General features: G+C 46.7%; 1 protein-coding gene and 1 long non-coding RNA gene across 11 annotated transcripts in view; one reads left to right on the top strand and one right to left on the bottom strand.

Annotated features, from left to right (window-relative positions):
• Positions 1–22,565, bottom strand: part of LOC125706287 (beta-1,3-galactosyl-O-glycosyl-glycoprotein beta-1,6-N-acetylglucosaminyltransferase 3-like) — a 91,426-nt gene that overhangs the window by 44,669 nt on the left and 24,192 nt on the right. The window contains exon 2 of one of the 9 annotated variants that reach the window (XM_048972920.1): positions 6,718–7,190. The exons of the other annotated variants lie outside the window; for them this stretch is intronic. Within the exon in view, the coding sequence (XP_048828877.1) occupies positions 6,718–7,190 (473 nt within the window). The remainder of the gene's footprint in view (positions 1–6,717; positions 7,191–22,565) is intronic. 9 annotated transcript variants of the gene reach the window in all.
• On the top strand, positions 17,749–19,926 carry LOC125706294 (uncharacterized). 2 transcript variants are annotated; one of them, XR_007381969.1, is made up of 4 exons: positions 17,749–17,934; positions 18,310–18,484; positions 18,640–18,687; positions 19,840–19,926. It is a non-coding gene; the product is annotated as an uncharacterized LOC125706294 (long non-coding RNA). The 2 variants fall into 2 exon arrangements; XR_007381968.1 differs by lacking the exon at positions 19,840–19,926 and having other exon boundaries at positions 18,640–18,947.

Below are 22,565 nucleotides of genomic sequence, written 5' to 3'. Positions count from 1 at the left end.
GGGATAGGGTGATGGATGTCAGGCGTAGTTGTGAGACAGGCAGGGGTCTAGCGATCTTCGTCGGTATTCCAGGGGGGCAGGGCAGGCTCAGGTCCGGGGACAGGCAGGTATTCAGGTGATCTTTGTCGGAAACTCGGAGGGCAAGGCTAGAATCGTCGTCAGGAAAGCAGAAATGGGCCAGAGTGACAGGCAAGCAGAGGTAAGGACAGGTGGGGGGATACGAGACAGAACTGCTCGAACTCGCAAAAATATTCTGAAGTAGGACCATTTACCCCGATAGACTTCAGCTGTCAGAGGGCGGAGTACCGAAACAGGTTCTACCGGAACATGGAGCCAGTGGGAAGGGAGCGGTCCGGCCGCTGCGGCAGTCCCTTTACGGGAAACCTCGAGGGCGTGAAAGGGAAGCCCTGCTCCTCGGAGCGGTCCATGACGTAGAACTATAGGCAAGGGCACAACACCTTGCAGGACTCTAACAATGCATTATCACCAACAACCTGAAGGGTGCGGCACTACTGAATGCATATGGCGTTTTACACAACTGCAACTCTCACTGATAGGGAGCGTACCCCTTCTTTAAATTACTACAGCTCATCAAAACTGAAGTTTGGGTCCTTTCCAAACCTCCACAACATACTGGTTCTGAGTTACTGAACTGCACAATTTAAGAAGCCATGACATTTCTATTCCCTAATGTCATGACCTTCTGTTTAAGTTGACATGCTGTACAGCTGGGAAACAATTTCATACAGATGGGTGAACACAGTGAAGCGAGAGTCATTCTGTGAAGCTGCTTATTTACATGTGGTTTGTTATCTTCACTAGGGGGCACTGCATACACAGACATTTACGTGCAGCATGCAATGAGAGGAGGGTGCTGGGTTAGAAAAAGACCACATGTGGTCATACAGATTAAGCAGCATGTGCCTGGTTTAGATAATGACAGGATTAACAGTTTCACATGCGTTTATTCGGCTGGCTTTACTGTTCCGGTTCTCAGCTGGTTTTACTGAAAGCTTTGTATAGACCTGTGCTCCCCTTATTCCATGCTTACCCCCCCGTGTTCAGTAATGCCTGATTTTAATGGTGATTTATGATAAATGGTGATTAGTTGTACCACCTTTTTATCGGTTCTGGAATAATTGTATTCATTTGTATTAAACTAACTTACAGTTCATCACCAGAACTGGATTTTAACAATGAATCATTGATCTGTTTATCGCTATTGCTATGATTATCACTATTAACAATATGAAACTCACTGATTGGTGGTAGATTAACAGGAAAATGGACTGTAGTATATCAACCATCATTCCTATTATAGTTACCTCATAATTTCCGCTCCACTTCAGACAGACAAAGGATTTTTTAGGTCTGTCATAGAACAGGACTGATAGGATTCTTTGCGATTTCATAAAAGTAGTCATACTTCTGTCACGATCGCTGGCGGACAAAGCGGCGATCGTGCGGGTAGGCGGGTCAGGAACAGGCAGATCAGGCAGAAATCAGGGTAAACTGGGGTTTTAATGATGACAAGGGAGCAGGAGACACACAGGCACAGCTAACCACATCTAACCACAATGACAGACAATGGACTCAGGCAAGACACGGACTGAAATACACAGGACTGAGCAAATTAACTAGACACAGCTGGATACAATCGGGGGAAAACACGTGGGTAATCAGGGGGCGTGGCACACAGGAGGAGCGGACGAGCCGGGCATGACAGAACCCCCCCCCCAAAGGCGCGCTTCTCCGGGCGTGCCAAGGACGGGGGCGACGGACGGGACGAGGTAAACCAAGACCTGAAAAACAAAAACAGAATCAAATCAACGGGGAACAGGGAACAAAACAGACAGGCAAAACTGACAAAGAGGCAGGAGCCAGGACAGGACACCACACAAGACAGGAAAGGCAGACAGACAGAGAAGAAACGGGGACACTGAGGGAACAGGTGGAACAAAAGGGCCAGGAGTGAACAGAGGGAACCCAGGGAGAGAAAGAGGAACACGAGGAGCAGAGATGGGAGGAACAGAGACAGGAGGGACAAAGGCAGGGGCACAGGGCGAGAAGGAGGCGGAGCAAAGGGTCGGCCGAGGGAGACACTGCGGGCGACGGGAGGCAGCCGGAGGGGCCGCAGGCGGCCGGGAGGCCGGAGGGGACCCCGGAAGGGCCGAGGAGACAGGGCGAGGGACCGAAGCAGGGACGAAGGAGGGAGTCGGAGGGGGAACCAGGGAAGGGGACGAGGGAGCCGGAAGGGACCTGGGCGAGGGCAAGGAGAGGGGGAGAGCCGCCGTAGGCAGCGACGTCCTCCTACGCGCAGGAGGTGGGGGACCAGCAGGCGACCGAGGAGCCGCCCCAGGGGCACCCGCAGGCGACCGCTGAGGACCCGGCGAAGGGAGCGAGTCAGGGCGACGAGGGCGAGGAGGGGGAGCCGCAGGCGACCGCCGACCCGGAGGGCCAGGACCCGCTGGCGCCAACCGAGCCCTAGCGCAGGCGAGGGAGGGCGAGCCGGGGGGCAGGGCGGGTGGGACCCCAGCCCTGCGACTGTATCCCCTCCCCTTACGGGACACAGACATTACGACACCCCTCTGGGGTCGAGTTCGCCGGGGTGAGGGCGCAGGAGTCACAAGTGAGGTCCCCGAGGGGTCCCATTCAAGCTCCTCCACCTCCGGAGAGGGAGGAGCTAGGATGGAGTCTTCTGGGACCTCCTCGGGGACTAGGACAGAAGGGACTGGAGCTGCTGCAGGCGGAGGGGGCGCCTCTGGAGCTGCTGGTGGCGGCTGCGCAGGCGGCAGCGCAGATGGCGGCCCGGGCTCAAGGGCCGTAGTAGCCAGCGGAGGCGGCTGCGCAGGTGTCGGTCGTTGCGCCTGCTCGGGAGCCGGGTCCGCGGATAGAGGAAGTGCCTGCTTATCAGCAGCAGGCTGCAGAGAAGGGGGTTGTACGGATGGCGGAAGCGGCTGCGTCGGCAAGGGGTCAGGAGCTCGTTTAAGACGGAGTAGCTCCTGCAGGTCCTCCGCGAGGTGCTCGAGGTCGTCCGGTCCCGACCTGGGGTTGAACGACTCGAATCCTTTCTGGAGCCTTGCGGTGAGTAGCGCCGCTGCGGGACCCTCGGGAATGGCTGGGTCCCCGATCACCCTCCAAAATAAGCCCTGGAGGGCGAAGAACTTATGCGCCAACTGTTCCTGAGGCGAGGGTGGTGCCTCGACAGGAGGGACTGGCCAGTCGGGCAGCAGAGGCACAATCGCTGCCCTCTTTGGGAAGCGGGGTACTCGCGGGATCGCGTCTCCACCTGCGCGGATACCGCCCCGATTACTCAGTCCTTTGGGGCAGTACTGGTGCAGTGCGAGGGGTGGCAGCTCATCTTCCGTAGGCGGCTTAATGCCCGGAATTAGGACGAGCTCCTCCTCTTCATTGTCGCTATGATCCCAGAGCCGGGACAGGAAACAAGCTCCGGACTGGAGCGACTCGACCTCTGGGGCTAGGACAGGCTCTCGCTCTCTACCCTTGTTAGGGAGCCCAGGGCTTGAGAGCGAGCAGGCACCTAAAGTGATCGATTCCTCCGGTACCTTCCTTCTTCTCTGCTTCCTCTTCTTCGGTGGGTCTGTCATTCTGTCACGATCGCTGGCGGACAAAGCGGCGATCGTGCGGGTAGGCGGGTCAGGAACAGGCAGATCAGGCAGAAATCAGGGTAAACTGGGGTTTTAATGATGACAAGGGAGCAGGAGACACACAGGCACAGCTAACCACAATGGACTCAGGCAAGACACGGACTGAAATACACAGGACTGAGCAAATTAACTAGACACAGCTGGATACAATCGGGGGAAAACACGTGGGTAATCAGGGGGCGTGGCACACAGGAGGAGCGGACGAGCCGGGCATGACAACTTCCATGTATCTATTCACCCATCTGCCAACCTTTTATCAATTACAGGTTGTGGGGACTCTTTCTGTGAATTGTTTTTTCATGTTGGGCCCTTAAGCCTATAACCCCAATTACACCAGGGTCTGTCCAATTCTCACTTGTCCACCACTTTGGACAAAAGCCTCTTCTATCCATCCATCCATCCATCCATCCATCCATCCATTTTCCAAACCGCTCATCCTATTGGGTCGCGGGGGGTCCGGAGCCTATCCCGGAAGCAATGGGCACGAGGCAGGGAACAACCCAGGATGGGGGGCCAGCCCATCGCAGGGCACACTCACACACCATTCACTCACACATGCACACCTATGGGCAATTTAGCGACTCCAATTAGCCTCAGCATTTTTTTGGACTGCGGGGGGAAACCGGAGTACCCGGAGGAAACCCCACGACGACATGGGGAGAACATGCAAACTCCACACACATGTGACCCAGGCAGAGACTCGAACCCGGGTCCCAGAGGTGTGAGGCAACAGTGCTAACCACTGCACCACCATGCCGCCCAAGCCTCTTCTAAGTAAATGTAATTCATATGGTGTTCATCTTTGGTTGAAATTTTACACTATTTGGGCCAATTTTCAATTGTTTCCGTCTTTTCAAAAGTCAGTAGATATTGTGGTCACTCTGTGGGCCTGAGGAATTCTATACATAAATGTTTCTCTCAATTTTTGACTGATTCTGAGACATTCTGAGAGTTAATGCTTCATGAAATGAGTTAAAAATGAATGATAGACTTTCTCCAAACACTGAGAAAAAAAACCAGTGGTACTTTTTGAATTTACAATTATAATAGTGATCAGGCAAAATACTGTACAATAAGGATGCAAAGATTCAGTGATTTAAATGATATCCTGTGTCCTGTTTTACACCCACTTCCAGAGTATTATACAAGATTATCTTCATTGTGCATCAAATTTTCCTTGTTCAGTATCCTAACCCACCAAAGCGATCAAAGCTATTAATAATTTGTGAAAAACAAATTGATAAATCAGCATAAACCATCATTATAGTTGTTCACTTGTTCACAAACTTAATGTTTATTTCTGTTTAAAAATGCATTTGGGAAACTTTAGTATATCATCAGTGGTGTTATTCATTATCTTCTCTGCTGTGTTCGAATACTGGAGGTCAATCGGTTTTACGTACACAGCTGAGCCCAGTTTATGCTTACTGGGAACTGTTTTATATGTACTGACTTTAAAGATCTGTTGTGTGTTGAGGACCAAGCCAGTTGTTCTGAAAACTTGGGAATTTTCAGCTAAAAACTGGAAGAAAACAATTATTAGTGATTTAGTTGAATGGTGCAATTAGTGAATATGTATGAGACCATTTCATTCAGTTTTTTTTTTGCAATTTATTTGAATTTTGGTTATGTAAAAAACATAAATTTATCCGTTTATAAGTTTTATACGTAGTCTTCAAAATACTCAGTGTCATGACCCAGCTCGTCGGCTCCTCGTGTGTGCCACGCCCCCTGATTACCCACCCTCCCTGATCGTCTCCAGCTTTGTCCACTTACTTTGATTAGTCCCGTCCTATTTAAGTCCTGGTCTTACCTGTTTGCCCTGTCCGTCATTGATGTTGCTGTGTGTCAGTGTCCTGTCCTGTCCTGTCCTGTCCTGTCCTGTCCTGTCCTGTCCTGCCCTGCCCTGCCCTGTCCTGCCCTGCCCTGCCCTGCCCTGCCCTGTCCTGCCCTAGCCCCTCAATAAACCCCCAGTTCGCCCCGTGTTCTGCCTGCCTGCCTAGTCTTTTGCATGCCTGCCCGCACGATCACCGTTCTGCTTGCCCGGATCGTGACACTCAAGCATACAATGCCGAAAAAAGTTTTCCACAATATTGTGAATAAATTATATGATTTTGTATTCTGGATCATATATTGTAGTGGATGAAGATTTTTGAATCTTCACAAACTATTAGAAGAACACACATGAGAACAAACACAATTTTTTAAAAAAGTGAAATATTTAAAGGTGCAGGACATGTAAAAATAGTTTTCACAGACCATAAAGATGGCCATGTTCAGGCATCATTATACACTCACCCTCCTTAATACAGAGAAACATCGCCTTCTATGCTTGTCCTTAAAGGCTAATTTACATTGATTTTCCATAGAGAGCCTTGTAACGAAGGTGTGTCTCCAGGCACTTGAGGACAACATCATCGACCTGAGGGTCAAACTTGTTTGCTAGAAGATGCTGCTGATGCAGCAACCAGCGTAAGTCACCAGCACCAAAGATGCACACTGCTCTGCGGTGGCTTCCAGTACAGGGGAGGTACGGGGCCCCTTTACTCACATCCCCTTCCAGGTAACTCCACTTCACCAGTCGGGCTATGGCTGTCATGTCTGAGTAATGGAATTTTATGCTGGGGGGATTGGATCCAGGCATAGCTGGCATTCGGATCAAAGTGGCCCACAGGTGTTCATCGGGGCTGTAGGTGTCTTTTTCCCATTCCAGAAGATTCTGTACCTCCTGGCTTTCAAACACATGCCTTACAAATTCACGTGTGACTACGAAGTACGCATTGCCTGAGAACATGGGTGTGCTGATTGGAGGAGGGGTCTTCCTGATATCGGTCCTGATAACCAAGCCATGGGTGACATTGTGATGATACTGCCAGCGGCCTTTCTTGTATTGCGGTGTCTCCTCGGACTCCATGCTGTTCCTGCCGTTCAGCCATTTCAGGCTCTGAACTATCTCCGCGTTTGTTTTAATAGGGAAGTCAGTCCCACAGGTGTTCAGCAGATACGTCCACTGGACGGGTGACTTCAGCAGGTCCTCCATGCAGTTCAGGTCCGCTTGGACGCGTGACCACGATGCATACACCACGCTCTCCAGTCTGCTCGCCACAAACACGTTTGGTAGACAGGACACTATGGACCTAACTGCGTTCTTGTAGTCCTCGGAACATTTCTGATCTATATGTACGCAGTACACGTTCTGGGGAGCATACAGTGCACGGAGCAGTCTCTCAAACATCTCGATCTTCTCATGGATCACCATGGAATAAGCAATGGGAAACTCTTTCTCTTCCTGGCTCAGTGTGTTGGTGAGGTATCCCCTACCTTCCACATAGGCAGAACAGTCCTGTGTGGCATTCAGGTAGAAGGTCTCTGTGAACATCTGTTTTTTATTTCTCGTAGCCAGGAGCCGATCAAAGCCAGCCTTTGTGGTCTCTGTCACATCTCCTCGGATGATGGCAGAACAACCGAGGAAGTCGTCTTCGTTTGTATCCAACATGTATGTCGGTCCTGAAGGCAGGTCAGGTAACTCACTTGCCACTGTATTAAGCGCACACATACACGCATGCATGCATACATACATATATACTCACTGGCCACTTTATTAAGTTCAACTTCTCGTTGAAGCAAATATCTGTTCAGCCAATCATATGTCAGCAGCAGGTCAGGTCAGGCTGGAGGACTTGCACTAACACAGCATGTTGCCGTACCCACCACAAGATGAAGCACCTCTTGATCCTGGTTGGTGACCCCCCCCCCCCCGCGTCCCACCTCCCCAGGCCGACACACGGTCCAGTTTCACCCTCTGGAAATGGCCGTCTATCTGCCACAGCCAGGTGTTACGTGGGCGTCCCCTCGGCCAGGTTCAGCCACTTCAGTCCTCAGCAGTGAGGATCCTGTGAGCCGGATCACCCTCAGGGAAACACGCCACATGGCCGTAGTGCCGTAACTGACCCTCCCTCACAATGCAGGTAATGTGCCTCATTCGGGACTCCTCTAGCAACCGCTCAGAAGACACCAGCGGTACCCAAGGATTCTCCAAAGAGACACAGTACCAAAGGAGTCCAGTCTTCATCTCAGCTCACTGGATAACGTCCATGTCTCACAGCCATAAAGCAAGACAGGGAGCACCAGGACTCTAAAGACTTGGATCTTTAGGTCCAAGCTAAGTACAGCTAGACACACTGCTGATGGCTGTGCGTGAGAGGTCATTAAAGGCTCGTAACTTGGTTTTTATCCAGGTCACTCATAAGCGAAGACATTCTGACTTCTCCTTCAGTCTCTCAGGAGCCCCAATCAGACCCTGGATTGACTTTGCAAGTCAACATGGAGTCTCTGAGGAATGATTCAACATTGACCAAAGTCTCTGAGTAAAATTTTGTTTAGGTTTGTATGCTTGTAAAACTGAGAGAAAAAGAAACTGAAAAAAGGGCTGAATGCAATGATCGTAAATTTTTTTGTTATTTGCTGCACTTACTTTCACTAGAGGGCGCTGCACACATATATATCCGCAATCAAAGAAGATGGATGGTGCTGAATCATGTGAAGATAATATTCAGTTGAAAATATCATTCTATTATTGTGTATAAAACATTTTATCTGTGCATTTATGCACCTCCTTTACAATGTCTACTCATTCTGTGCTTTCCTGTGTTTAGATCTTATTGTATTCTCCCAGTGAGGAACACATAATACTTTTGGGATCAATCTGCCACCGCTGCAGACACGTTGCCATTAATGCAACGCCGTTTAGTGGCAACAAAGGGAAGGTGGATAGCAGATCACACTTGGCCTTGTGAATGTGATGTCAAACAGTATTTGATGAACTGTGTTACTGCTTAAAAAATACATAATATTCATAAATATTATGGTTTCATTTTAAGACAAAGTGTCGCAAAAATAAGGCATCGGCACTGTGTGCCAGGAAGGTAAGGAAACGGAAGCTGTAGAAGATGCTCGGTTTTGTGAATGCAATAACTTTTTTTTTTATTTTACAGATATTTTTCTGACAGGCACATTGTAAGGGTGTCAACTGTAAGTGGTAAAATTGCCATAAAATTTTAACAATGCTGCATAGTGATAACAAAACAAAAAAATATGTGTTACGACATTAGCATAAAACAAAATAACTGGGTTCATTGTGCTTATGGGAAAAAAAAACACTGACACAATTGCTGTCATCAGTGAAATGGCTTCATTTCTACTACAGGCTGAAACTGGTTTCATTACAAAATAAAAGAATAACAAACGACAATCAAGTTACCACACACACATACCATCATTAATCTTCAGAGCATGCCAATTCAAATTGAAACCCAGCGATTCGAAACTGAGCGGGAGTTGCTTCGTTTATACAAAATTACGTGACCGATGATGTCCGATTTCCCTGGGATTCCCTTCCCTTGTAAATTGCTTAGAATAAAAGCATCAGCCATATGAAAACTTATTGATCAGTATCTTACTGGCTAGTATGGGAGGTATTTTCTGCTAAAAATAAAATTAAAATTATGAATAAAAAGGTGTATTGACATGGTAACAGTGGAGCTAACTATAATCACGAACCCGTTGATAACAAAAAACCAAATGAATATATAATGTTACCTTGATTCTATGCCATGAATGTCAACGTTTGGAACTATTCACTGGCCCCATGACCTGAAAGTTGGCCGCCATTTTGTTACAATGGGCCCCTATGGGAGGACAGCGCCAGTTCCGCATTTTGACTTCTTGCCCTGTTCCCCTGTAGTCCATACTCGTGTCTTTGTCCCTGTCCTTGTGGTAATTCCACCTATCTGACATGTTTTTGTCCCCGTGTTTGTCCCAGTCTGTTTTCCTCGCAGTCCCTTGTTCTGTCTTTGTCCACTTCCTAGCCCCAGTAGTGTCTTGTCTGATTCACCTGTGTGTCTCGTTGAGTCTCTGCTACCCCTCTGTTTGTTCATCCTGCTTGAATGTCCTGTGTCTTGTCCCATGTCGTCCCCAGTCTGGTGTTCTGTCCATTTGACTTCTCTCCCCTGATGTCCCTAGACTTCTCCGAGTTTGTTCGGTTCCCTCCGTTGTACCCTATACCCAGTCTCGTGTCCTGTGCTTTTCTCCGTCTAGTAATGTGCCTTGTCTGGTGTGGTTCACCCGGACATGTGACTCGGACCTTTAGTGTGGTCTAACAAGTCACATCTCTCATATTACCTTGACCTCCCGTTCCTGCCCTTCTGTGGATTTCTCCAGCTGCCTCTCATTTTGCCCCTCCATCAGTCCATAGTATATAAGTGCCTCCTGGTCCTGTGCTCCTCAATCCAGACATTAATGTTGTTGTCCCTGTATGGTTTTCTTTGTTGTTTGATCCTCTGCAGTCCTGTTTTCCTGTTCAGTTTCTTTGCCAATAATTCCCATTCTGTTTTGCGCCGAATCCTGCTGCTGTGTCCTTCCTGCCTCTTATCAGACTGCAGTATCGTCAAGGGATTTTCACCTACATTACGCATATATTTGAAGATGATGAGCAATATTATAAACAATTGTTTTCGGGTCTGAGAAACCATATGCTCCACATTCCACATACTCTACATAATACTGCTTTAGATGCCCATAGCTGAAGCTAATGGTATATGCACTTGATATACGTAACATGAGGATTCTGCTCCTGATATTTCTATAGCACTGCATTATGTGGCCCACATGTTGTGTTACAACCATGAGTCGCAAGACCAATGCAATTCTGTACTAGCATGTTGTCTTCCAAGAATTTGAATAATACATTCTGTAGTTATTGAATCCCCAGCTGCTATATATATATATATATATATATATATATATATATATAAAAGATCCCCACTCGCCCTCCTGTGGGCGGTCTTTTGTCCTTCAAGCTCGGGTCCTCTACCAGAGGCCTGGGAGCTTGAGGGTCCTGCGCAGTATCTTAGCTGTTCCTAGGATTGCGCTCTTCTGGACAGAGATCTCAGATGTCATTCCTGGAATCTGTTGGAGCCACTCTCCCAGTTTGGGCGTTACTGCCCCGAGTGTTCCAATTACCACTGGGACCACTGTTACCTTCACCTTCCACATCTTTTCTAGCTCTTCTCTCAGCCCTTGGTATTTCTCGAGCTTCTCATGTTCCTTCTTCCTGATGTTACCATCGCTTGGGATTGCTACGTCTATCACTACGGCCTTCTTCCTCTGCTTGTCCACCACTACTATGTCCGGTTGGTTAGCCATTACCAGTTTGTCAGTCTGTATCTGGAAGTCCCACAGGATCTTAGCCTTATCATTCTCAGCCACCTTTGGAGGTGTCTCCCATCTTGACCCTGGGACTTCCAGCCCATACTCCCCGCAGATGTTCCTGTACACTATGCCAGCCACTTGGTTATGGCGTTCCATGTACGCCTTGCCTGCTAGCATCTTGCACCCTGCTGTTATGTGCTGGATCGTCTCGGGGGCATCTTTGCACAGCCTACACCTGGGGTCCTGCCTGGTGTGGTAGACCCCAGCCTCTATTGATCTTGTACTTAGAGCTTGTTCCTGTGCTGCCATGATTAATGCCTCTGTGCTGTCTTTCAGTCCAGCTTTGTCCAGCCACTGGTAGGATTTTTCAATGTCAGCCACTTCCTCTATCTGCCGGTGGTACATGCCGTGCAGGGGTTTATCTTTCCATGATGGTTCCTGTTCTTGCTCCTCTTCCTTCTTGGGTTTCTGTTGCCTGAGGTATTCACTGAGCACGTCATCAGTCGGGGCCATCTTCCTGATGTAATCATGGATCTTCGATGTTTCATCCTGGATAGTGGCTTTGACGCTCACTAGTCCTCTGCCTCCTTCTTTCCGCTTAGTGTATAGTCTCAGTGTGCTGGATTTGGGGTGAAACCCACCATGCATTGTGAGGAGCTTCCTTGTCTTGATGTCAGTGGCTTCCATCTCCTCCTTTGGCCAGCTTATAACGCCAGCGGGGTATCTGATGACTGGTAGGGCGTAGGTATTGATTGCCCGGATCTTGTTCCTCCCATTCAGCTGACTTCTCAGGACTTGCCTTACTCGTTGCAGGTATTTGGTTGTTGCTGCTTTCCTTGTGGCCTCTTCATGGTTCCTGTTTGCCTGCGGGATTCCAAGGTACTTGTAGCTATCCTCAATGTCTGCTATGTTGCCCTCTGGCAGTACGATCCCCTCGGTTCTGACTACTTTCCCCCTCTTTGTTACCATTCGACTACACTTATCCAGCCCGAATGACATTCCGATGTCATTGCTGTAGATCCTGGTGGTGTGGATCAGTGAATCGATGTCTCGTTCACTCTTGGCATACAGCTTGATGTCATCCATGTAGAGGAGGTGGCTGATGTTCGCCCCATTCCGTAGTCGGTATCCGTAGCCAGTCTTGTTGATGATCTGGCTGAGAGGGTTAAGGCCTATACAGAACAGCAACAGGGACAGGGCATCTCCTTGGTAAATCCCGCACTTAATGGTAACCTGTGCTATTGGCTTGAAGTTGGCCTCTAGAGTTGTTTTCCACAGCCCCATTGAATTCCTGATGAAGGCTCTTAGAGTCCTGTTGATCTTGTACAGTTCCAAGCATTCTAGGATCCATGTGTGAGGCATTGAATCATAGGCTTTCTTGTAATCAATCCAGGCGGTGCTCAGGTTGGTATGTCTGGTCTTACAGTCTTGAGTGACTGCTCTATCTACCAGTAGCTGGTGTTTTGCTCCTCTGGTATCTCTACCAATTCCTTTCTGGGTCCCGTTCATGTATTGATCCATGTGCCTATTCATCTTAGCCGCTATGATGCCTGATAGGAGCTTCCATGTTGTGCAGAGGCAGGTTATTGGTCGGTAGTTGGATGGGACCGGTCCCTTCTGGGGGTCCTTCGGTATCAGGACTGTCCTACCTTTGGTCAGCCATTCCGGGTGGGTCCCATCCATTAGCAGCTGGTTCATCTGTGCTGCCAGGCGCTCATGGAGTGCAGTTAACTTCTTTAGCCAGTAGGCGTGGATCATGTCAGGACCTGGTGCTGTCCAGTTCTTCATGTTTGAGACTCTTTCTTGGATGTCTGCCAATGTGATGGTTACTGGGGCTTGTTCAGGGAGGTTGCTGTGGTCTGCTCTTGGTTCCACAAGCCACTGTGCATTGTTGTTATGTGATGCCTCTTTCTCCCATATGCTCTTCCAGTATTGCTCAGTCTCCAGCCTTGGTGGGTCTATCTTCATGCTATTACCCTGCCACTGAGAGTACACCTTGGATGGTTCAGTGGAGAAGGTCCGGTTTATTCTCCTGGCTTCTATATGTATATCTGTAATTCCGATAGCTGGCTAACTTCCCTCCGTGCTGCCTTGATTTTAGCCTCTAACCTTCTCTTCCATGGGGGATACTGCTCCTTGCGGCTGTTGTTCATCTTATAGCCAAGCACCTCAAGGATCACTGTTGCTGTGGTGTAGATCAGCTGGTTGGTGTCAGTGATGGTTGTAGTAGGGATTGTCCGTAGTGCTGCATTCACATCTTCTAGTAGACCTTCTGAGGGTACTTCACGCATTCTTGGTAATCGGTGTCGGAGGGTCCAGGTTTCCAGCTTATCTTATTTCTCAGGTCAGCTGCTCTTGTATTCAGCCTACTAGGGCTTGTAGTTCTTGGGGCTTGGTACCCAATCTCGGAATGTGGGGATGATGATGATGATATCTCCCCCCTGACCTGTCGTCCTGGCTCCCCCTTGTCGTAGCATTCGTGTTGTACCTCATCAATCTCTAGTTGTGATAGCAGTTGTTTCTTGCGGATGTTGGAACATTGAGCTACTAGTTGTTTTGGTGTTAGTCTTGATGTGGGGTGTCGAAGAATCCATAGGTCCCACATCCGCTTCATGTAACCTCTTTCACTGGGGTTACTTGTATAGTAGCATTCCAACAGTCCCTTGTTCTCATCTCTTGTCCATGCATGTCTTGTTCTTGTTCCAGTAGCCCACTTATCGTCAGATTGTCCTGGTTCCTCAACATCTGGCGCAGACCTTGTTAATCCGGGCGACGTCTGAGCCGGCGTGACTCTATTCGTATGTTTGTCTCTCATATTTGAGGTAGGCACAGTATAGCGTGAGGAGGTCTTGCCTAAGGACCCCTACTGGAGGTAGGAGGTTTTTATGTCTCTCAGGTGCTGTAAGGTATCTTTGTCATTGTAACGTGAACTGTGAACCCATTGTTCTTTCCGTGGCAGCTTTGCAGCAGGTTCTGGACTGCCAGTCTTGTTTTGTAAAGGAAAAGCTTATCTGCAAGCTCCTTTGGTGTTGTGTTCCTATAGGTCCACTGTTTTGTATGTCTTACAACTATAGTCCATAGTTCAACGTCGCTTGTTCAAGAGAACATATCTGCTCTTTATGGCACCGTTGTGCGATGGAGTGTTGAGTATTGCAAAGCTGGGTGTTCCTGAACCAGTTTTGTCTTTGTCAGCTGGTGTGTACTCTACATATTGGACGTTGAGTGAGGTGTCCTTCACTTTTAGGAGCTAAACCACCTAAACCAGGTCCGTGTTGTAATCTCATCCTCTTTTCCCTTGTACAAGCCCCAGTCAAATAAACAGTAAAACTAAACTAATTTGGATTAACGCCTGTGCTTACACTTTGAGAGTATTGACAGTGGCAAAAAGCCAAAGAGAACTGGATCAACTGCTATGTCATTCTGACAGTGATGTAAACAATAATTCAGTACATTCCCCATCACTGTCCAATATGTGTACAGTCGGTATACTTAACTCAAAAAGAATAATTTAAACTAACACTTCGACGGCAAAAAAACTATGTAAACCACTGATGAAACCATTTTATAAATGGTTTGGGGGAAGAATTATATATATATACATATATCTCTCAAACATCCATCCATCCATTTTCCAAACCGCTTATCCTATTGGGTCGCGGGGGGTCCGGAGCCTATCCCGGAATCAATGGGCACGAGGCAGGGAACAACCCAGGATGGGGGGCCAGCCCATCGCAGGGCACACTCACACACCATTCACTCACACATGCACACCTACGGGCAATTCAGCAACTCCAATTAGCCTCAGCATGTTTTTGGACCGTGGGGGGAAACCGGAGTACCCGGAGGAAACCCCACGACGACACGGGGAGAACATGCAAACTCCGCACACATGTGACCCAGGCGGAGACTCGAACCCGGGTCCCAGAGGTGTGAGGCGACAGTGCTAACCACTGCACCACCATGCCGCCCCCTCTCAAACATCGTGATTTACAAAACACACATCCTTTCACAGCACAATTAAAATAGAAAACAAGACTGTGTAAGGTATTAACCAAAAGAACTTAAATGATCTCCACAAAAATCTTAATACAGCCTCATATGTAAACCAAATACTCCTACAAAACAAAGTACAGCCACCATTATTCAGGTGCCGAACTACAACCCTTTGATCGCTGTGCGCCGTGACCTGTGTACCTTCGTGCAACCAGTAGAAAAGTAGTCTACAGCTGCGCCAAGTTCAACCACACAATGAACGAAAACATTTTGTGCGTATCTGAGTTTGATGAACTTTCTGACACAAGTTTACGTGCATATATAGGGTCCTCCAGAACCTCTAAGTAAGTCATTCCTTTCAACGGGTCTGGGGACCCCAGGAGGAAAGCGATTGTAGCAGTGTGGAATTATGAGATAGAACTTGTTGATTATTTCCGGTAAGGGCATGTATTTTAGAAACTTTGCGGTTATAAAAAGGCAAGCGGATAGGACACTGCTGCCAGAAATGGAGTGGAAAACGTTCCTGTTTTGACAGACGTTTTTAGTAAGTACACTTTGGCAGTTCCGACAAGAGATCAGTGGGCTTCTAAGGTTGCCGAAGTGCTGGTTGCAGAGTGGCTCTACAAGTTTGGGGTCCCAGGCCGTCTACATTTGGACCAGGGCCGGAGTCTTGAAAGCACCCTGATTAAACAGCTTTGTAATCTTTATAAGGTTGAGAAGTCTCGTACAACCCCGTACCATCCAGCTGGTAACGGGCAACGTTTTAATCGCACCATTCACAATTTGTTGCGTACCCTGCCAGTTTCCCAAAAAAAGGGATTGGGTGTCTTGCCTTCCCGAGTTGCTTTTTAGTTATAACACTACTCCACATCAAGCAACTGGCGAGCCCCAAATTATCTGATGTTTGGTCAGGAACCCCGGCTGCCTGTTGAGTTCTTGTTGGGCAGTGTTGCGGAGCCGGAAGGAGGTGGTGTGCAAGAATGGGTGGTAGAACACCAAGCTAAGTTGCGTGTTGCTTTTGAAGGTGCCAGAGAGCAATTACGGGTAGCAGCCAATTGGCGTAAAGCCCAACATGATCGACATGTGCGTGATTCCCTATTGACTGAGGGTCAGTTAGTCTATGCTCATGACTACAGTGCGAGAGGTAGACACAAAATTCAAGATTTCTGGAGCCCTGTAGTGTACCAGGTTGTTAGGGCTCCTAGAGAAGGTGGTTCAGTATATACTACTATATACAGTATATACCAGTAGAGAACCTCGAGATGGTAAGGCGTGTTTACCGCTCTATGTTGAAGGCTTGAGTGCAGAGGCGAGTGTCACTTGACCCATTAGTCAGTAGTACCCAGGAACCTGCATTGTCATTTTCGAGTGGGCCATCTTACGATTTGTGCGTTTGGTTGCCTGAAGATCCCATATCTATTCCAGCATCACAGGTAGACCAAGCCTCCGCGGTGTTGGTGTCCACGGTAGAACCTCCTGGTGATCGGGTGGGTTTGTTACCTACAGGTCCTAGGCCCCTTGGCTTGCTGCCCAGTGGAAGTGGAGAGGTAGTACGGCGGACTACGAGGGTAGGACACCGCTTGTCTGGTGCCATCATTGGCGTTTCCCGATCCGATAACTCCCTTTCCGGATTGCGGTGGCTTGGTATGGTGGCATGCTGGCTGTTTCACACTTATTGTGTGCCTTGGCGGTAGGTTTTGCTGTTTTATTCGCGCTAATTCTCTGCTGGGTTTGAATGGCTAACCGTAACATTTTATATTGCAGTATTTCTGGAGGGAGAACAAGTGCGCTCTGCATGTGTGATTCCGGTGGCTGGGCCATAGGTGCTTGTTAATTGTTTACTTAAGGTGTTTCAATTCTAGTTATGGTTGTTGCCAGGATTATGATTTCAATTGGTCGTCTGCTTCAGTGTATGCCTCTTCAAGCCGGTGTGCCAGACTCCCTTTTCTTTAAACCAAATTGCTTTTTCTTTTTGAGTGATTTACTGTTTGTTTTGTTTCAGGCAATACAAAATAGTTTGAGCCTGCCCTGTCGCTGCCGTTTTGCCTACATTTGTTTTTTTTTTCCTTTTCCGTCTATTTTGACTTGTCCTTGGTTGATTTAACGTCGCCCAACAACTGTGGCTTGAAGCTCCTTTTCCTAGGTGTGACATTGGCGATGCGCTGGGAGCCCTGGATCGCCTCCCGTTTCCCTGCTTTCTGGAGTTGCTTCATTCCTTAGATTGGGGCTTATTCACAGCCTTTGGGCCGCCCTTTCTCTTTGGGACTGCTGTAGAGTGACAGCGTGTATTCTGTTACTTATTGATGGTTTTTCCTTTTTAGAGATTTCAGTACCATATCTCGCAGATTCTCGGCTAGATGGGTGTATTTTCTTTATTTTTCATTTTGTGTATATCAATGGCTGCCTTGGTATGTGGTGTTCACACTTTTGTGTATTCAGTACATTTGTGTGTGTGTTGTGGACTCCATTCCCCCTCTTGATCAAACCTCACCGGACGACTGCTCCTTGTTGGGTTTTATCAGTCAGTGGCCAAAGGTTGGACGTTGGTTTTTTTATTTTTATTTTTGTTGGGTTGTTGGTGCTACAGCGCTTCATTTTGCTCCTTTGTTTTATCTTTCCAATAAATTGTTCACTGTATAGAAACAGGTCTCCAGCTCCATTCAGTAAACAAACTTCTTGTTGCTCTTAATTTGAAGTAATATTTCCTGGGGTGAAATTCCCCAGGTGGCGTAGGCATGTCCTTGCATTACTGACCGCTCACTGCCACACTGTGTTGTGGAAACGACACACTCTTCACCAGTCAGGATAGTTGCAGAGCTTTCGTCTTTGTCACGATCGGGGTGCAGCAGACGGGCGATCGTGCGGGTAAGCAGACAAGCAGGAAGCAGGAAGCCAGAATACGGGGAATTCGGGAGTTTATTTACGGAGACAGGGACCGGGAAACAGCTCACGCTTACAAACATCAATGACGGACAAGGGAAACCAGGGAGACCAGGACTTAAATACACAGGACTGATTGAAAGCAAACGGACACAGCTGGGTACGATCCGGGAAACACACGTGGGTAAGCAGGGGGCGTGGTACACAGGAGGAGCGGACGAGCCGGGCATGACAGACTTTATGAATGAGTGATACATTTAATTTTTTTTTATTAAACATTTGAACATAATACAACACAAACTCTCGTAGAGGATACAAAATCGGAGAGATACATGTTTTTAAATGGAGTTAGACTGTTCCAGTGTTAACATGGCATGTTGTCAGTTATGAAGGTGTGGCCAAGTGATTAAATGTAAATGACAATAGGTCCAGCAGGGGATTCAGCATCAGGTCCAGACATGACGGGTCACGGCACTAGGAAGGTTCGAGGCACGCAGTCATATCACTGCGGTATTACTTTGTATAACCGTATGTGACAAATATCTTGTATCTTGTACAGTCAGGGCTGGACAAGACCGGTCATGCCACAGTGATGCCTCTAGATGTGATGACCGATTCAGTAATGATGTCTCCGGACCCCTGGCCAGATCCAGCCCCCCATATGACAGACCTTTGCATGCTGAATTGTCGGCTGCGTTCACACTACGGCCAAATAGGATTATTTTGCTATTCAGGTGATAATCAGCATCGGTCTGGCTGCATAGCTCTTTGCAATTCAGTGAGTTTTGCTCACTAATCGTTATATTGCAGATTTATTATTTCTCTTCTAATAAATCTGTTGAAAGTTTCATCGTTTGGTAACTTCTAAAACAGATTTTCTGTGGTGCAGATGCAGTGACTGAGAGTGGGAGATGGTCTTTCCCATTACCTTGGCATGGTAAGTATTGATCTATTAGCAGTGTGAGATGACTGGACACTGAGCTAGAGAGAGACTTTAAATGGTACCATCTTCTCTTTTACTGCAATGTTCTCTCTGTCCACAGAAACTGCTTTTCGATTATAGCCGCGGCTTGGTTTTCATCATGTCTGACATTTGTTTGAATTTTTATGGTTCTTCCTGCAACACTACTGGACTAATAACAAACACTGGATCTGATTACAAAAACACTTGTGACCTAGCTAACCCTGCTATTCTAATTAGAGGTAAACCATTGTAATCATCAACGAATATGGTTATTTCAGTGTACCAAAAAGGTACTGACTTTAATGGTAGACATTCCTCAACGCCTGAAGGAAATGCAGCCTGCCTCTTCAGCTGTCCATATTGAGAGGATTGACACCATGGAGGAGTTTGAATTGCAGGAGCAACAGCTCTCTGATGCACAGGACTTCAATACCCTGGTATAGGTTTTACAGGTCTAAAAGTAATAGGTAGCCGAGTATTAAAACGATACAGTGCACTGGAACACTGTTAAATTCCTCTGGGAATCCCAAAAATTTGATTCTGTTCATCTGACGAAAGGTTTCTCCCACTGAGACGCTATGTCCAGTCTGAGACTGAAGTCTGTAGAAGTCTGAGACTGCAGAAGTCACTTGGATGAGTGATGACACGTTTCTCCCACTGAACACACTACGTGCAGATGAACAGAATCAACTTTTTGGGATTTCCTTACCTGGATGATTGAGTATGCATCAAGACATTCCTCTGGGAACTTATTCCAAGAAGTACAAATATGGCAAATTTCAAAAATCAGTGGGCGGAACACCAAGGACTGTGTCCACAAAGTGTTGGACAGCTATCTACAACAATTTTCTTCTGTCTGGGTATGGACCAGATTGCATGTTCTCATTTGCCTTCTTTCTGAGCACGTATTTTCACTTAGTTTTGACCTATTCTGACAAGTTCACAACCAGATGCATTGTGAGATTATAGACCAGCTGTGCTTGACAAGGAGATCAGTAGAGGGATACAAGGAGGACCACTCACTGATCAACTAGTATAAAGGGTTTATTACATGTGTAATTTTATGCCTACATATATCCTTCACGTTAATTTATTGAAATTAGTTTTTTGTGGCTCTTCACTAAGGGCCTGATGGCAAAGTTTAATATGAAGGGGACGGGAAAAGGGGCAAAAAGCCTTTGGAAGGAACAAAGGTTTATCGAGCTATACAAGGTCAGCCCAAGTTTCATGTTGACCAATCTGTAAATAATTACAGATTATTCCTATTATTAGTCCTAGCCTACAGGACTTTGAACCAGAACTGATTTTCCCCCATGTTCGTTCTGAAAACCATGTGAAAACTGATTAGTGCGGAGCAGCCTGTAGCAGTATTAAGGTGTAGGATCTCTAGAATGTCTTTCAACGGCTGTCATGATGATGATGCTGAAGTTCCAAGTTCTCTGTTCAGATGACAACTGTCACTCTGCGCGTGTCTCTCACACTCTCTCTCTCTCTCTCTCTCACACACACACACACACGCACATGTAGGGTATACCTATCCTTATGGGGCCTGCTTATTCACATCTATGGGAAAAATGCTAACGCTAACTATGACAACCTTAACCCCCACCCTGCCCTAACTATAACCATAAGTAACCAAGCAAAATAGAAGAGTTTTTGCATTTTTAGTTTTTTCATAGCAGTCACTGATTTTTATAAAATAGAGTTTTCTCTAAAAAAAAACGGATATTTATCACATTATGGCCTTTTCACTTAAGACTTTGTTCCCTGATATCTTGCTTTATTACCAATGGTGTTGAACTGTGTCTGGCTTGGACTAAAGGTCAGGGGTCTCAAAGTGTATTAGGTGTGTTATACAGACTTCGCTTCACAATGTTTTTGACGACAACCAGCAGCCCTGTTTGTTTTATTATTATTAGTATTGTCATTTTTTAAATAAAGGTTTAAATGTGGGTATTGAGTTGTGATTTATTTCTAAACCTATGTGTATAACTGTTAACCATGTTTCCAGAGGGCGGAGAACCATGTTTTCTCTATCAGTTAATTTTCCTGTAGCTTTTTGGCTCAACAGGTTGTTTGAACTGGAAATGCATTTCAACTTTGTATGCGTCTCCAATTATCTGAGACAGTCAAATTAAGTTTTTGGAATATGATCTAGTCCCATTTCAGAAGGTGGGTTACTGTTCCAGATCATTTTCCAATAACTTCATTTGATTGTCTCAGCCACAGATAACTGGAGACGCATACAAAGGTGTAAGCAAAGCTACTGAAAAATTACCTGGTGGCCCATAGAAAACATGTCCTCCACTGTCTGAAAACATGGGACTACAGAGCCTATAGAAGCAGCATAAAAACGATGTCTAAAACGAGTCCAAGTTTGACGTTGAAAAGACGTCCACAAAACAACCCCTTCAGTGGACCAAAACTGAACGTCCAAAAACGACATATAAAAGACATCATTCCGACGTCACTTTGCGCGGCGAATATCCTACTCTAATAGCAATCAAAGTGATAATAGTTTGTATGTATTTATATTAAAACGAGACCTTAATTTTATTCCGTGTGGGATTATCGAAACCAATACTTAAATCCATGATCACTAAAATATAAACACGACTGTATTAGCTTGGTTTTACGGCTTAAGTTAAGTACTTTATTTAAACATGCACAGTTTTCACATTTTATTTTGAAATGCAGCCCTACTTTTAATATGTTCTTTTAAAACTAGTAAATAATAAAACATACATATCAGCAGTGACTCAGCTCTATACGTCACGTGACAATAAATATTGTCAAAAAGGTTTTGAATTGCGCTGAATAAATTTGATCTGGCAGTCAGGTATTGATTACATGCAATGTTGATACAACTAATAGGCTACTTAAATATATATATATCAAACTAAATAGTTAGACATTATGATTTTCCAGATCTTTGCTTCAAGAAATTTTCTCCAACTGGACCTCTTTAAATTCCAGTTGAATACCGCTGTATGTGAACTACATTAGTTCTGATTGTATCTTGTCTCTGGCAAACATTTTCGTTTAGTTTTTATTTGTTGACGAAAGTGTCAAAACACTTCATCATAGTCTTAGGCATCGAAAAATAATTTTTATATAGTTATCATCTCGTTTTACTCTGAAAATAAAGGTCGTTGACGATAATGATGACGAAAATTTTTCGTTAAAATTAACACTGGCTGCCTATAACCTGGGGCGGCATGGTGGTGCAGTGGTTAGCACTGTTGCCTCACACCTCTAGGACCCGGGTTCGAGTCTCCGCCTGGGTCACATGTGTACGGAGTTTGCATGTTCTCCCCATGTCGTTGTGGGGTTTCCTCCGGGTACTCCGGTTTCCCCCCACAGTCCAAAAACATGCTGAGGCTAATTGGAGTTGTTAAATTGCCCCTAGGTGTGCATGTGTGAGTGAATGGTGTGTGTGTGTGCCCTGCGATGGGCTGGCCCCCTATCCTGGGTCGTTCCCTGCCTCGTGCTCATTGCTTCCGGGATAGGCTCCGGACCCCCCGCGACCCAGTAGGATAAGCGGTTTGGAAAATGGATGGATGGATGAATGCCTGTAACCTTGTTCAGCATGAAGGTTTGGGGGTGAGTCAGTGATGGTCTGGGGAAGCATATCCATGGAGGGATGCGCCTTGACCGCCATTAGGTATCAGGATGAAACCCTTGGACCCACTGTCAAGCCCTATGCTGGTGCAGTGGGTCCTGGGTTCCTTCTGGTGCACGACAATGCCGAGTCTCTTGTGGCGAAAGTATGCAGGTACTTCCTGGAGGATGAAGGCATTGATACCATTGACTGGCCCCCATGCTCGCTAGACCTAAACCCAACAGAACAC

This window comes from Brienomyrus brachyistius, chromosome 13, assembly GCF_023856365.1.
Source record: "Brienomyrus brachyistius isolate T26 chromosome 13, BBRACH_0.4, whole genome shotgun sequence".
NCBI lineage: Eukaryota > Metazoa > Chordata > Actinopteri > Osteoglossiformes > Mormyridae > Brienomyrus > Brienomyrus brachyistius.
The sequence above is the reverse complement of the archived record's forward strand: the minus strand, read 5'-3'. Positions and strand labels throughout refer to the sequence as shown.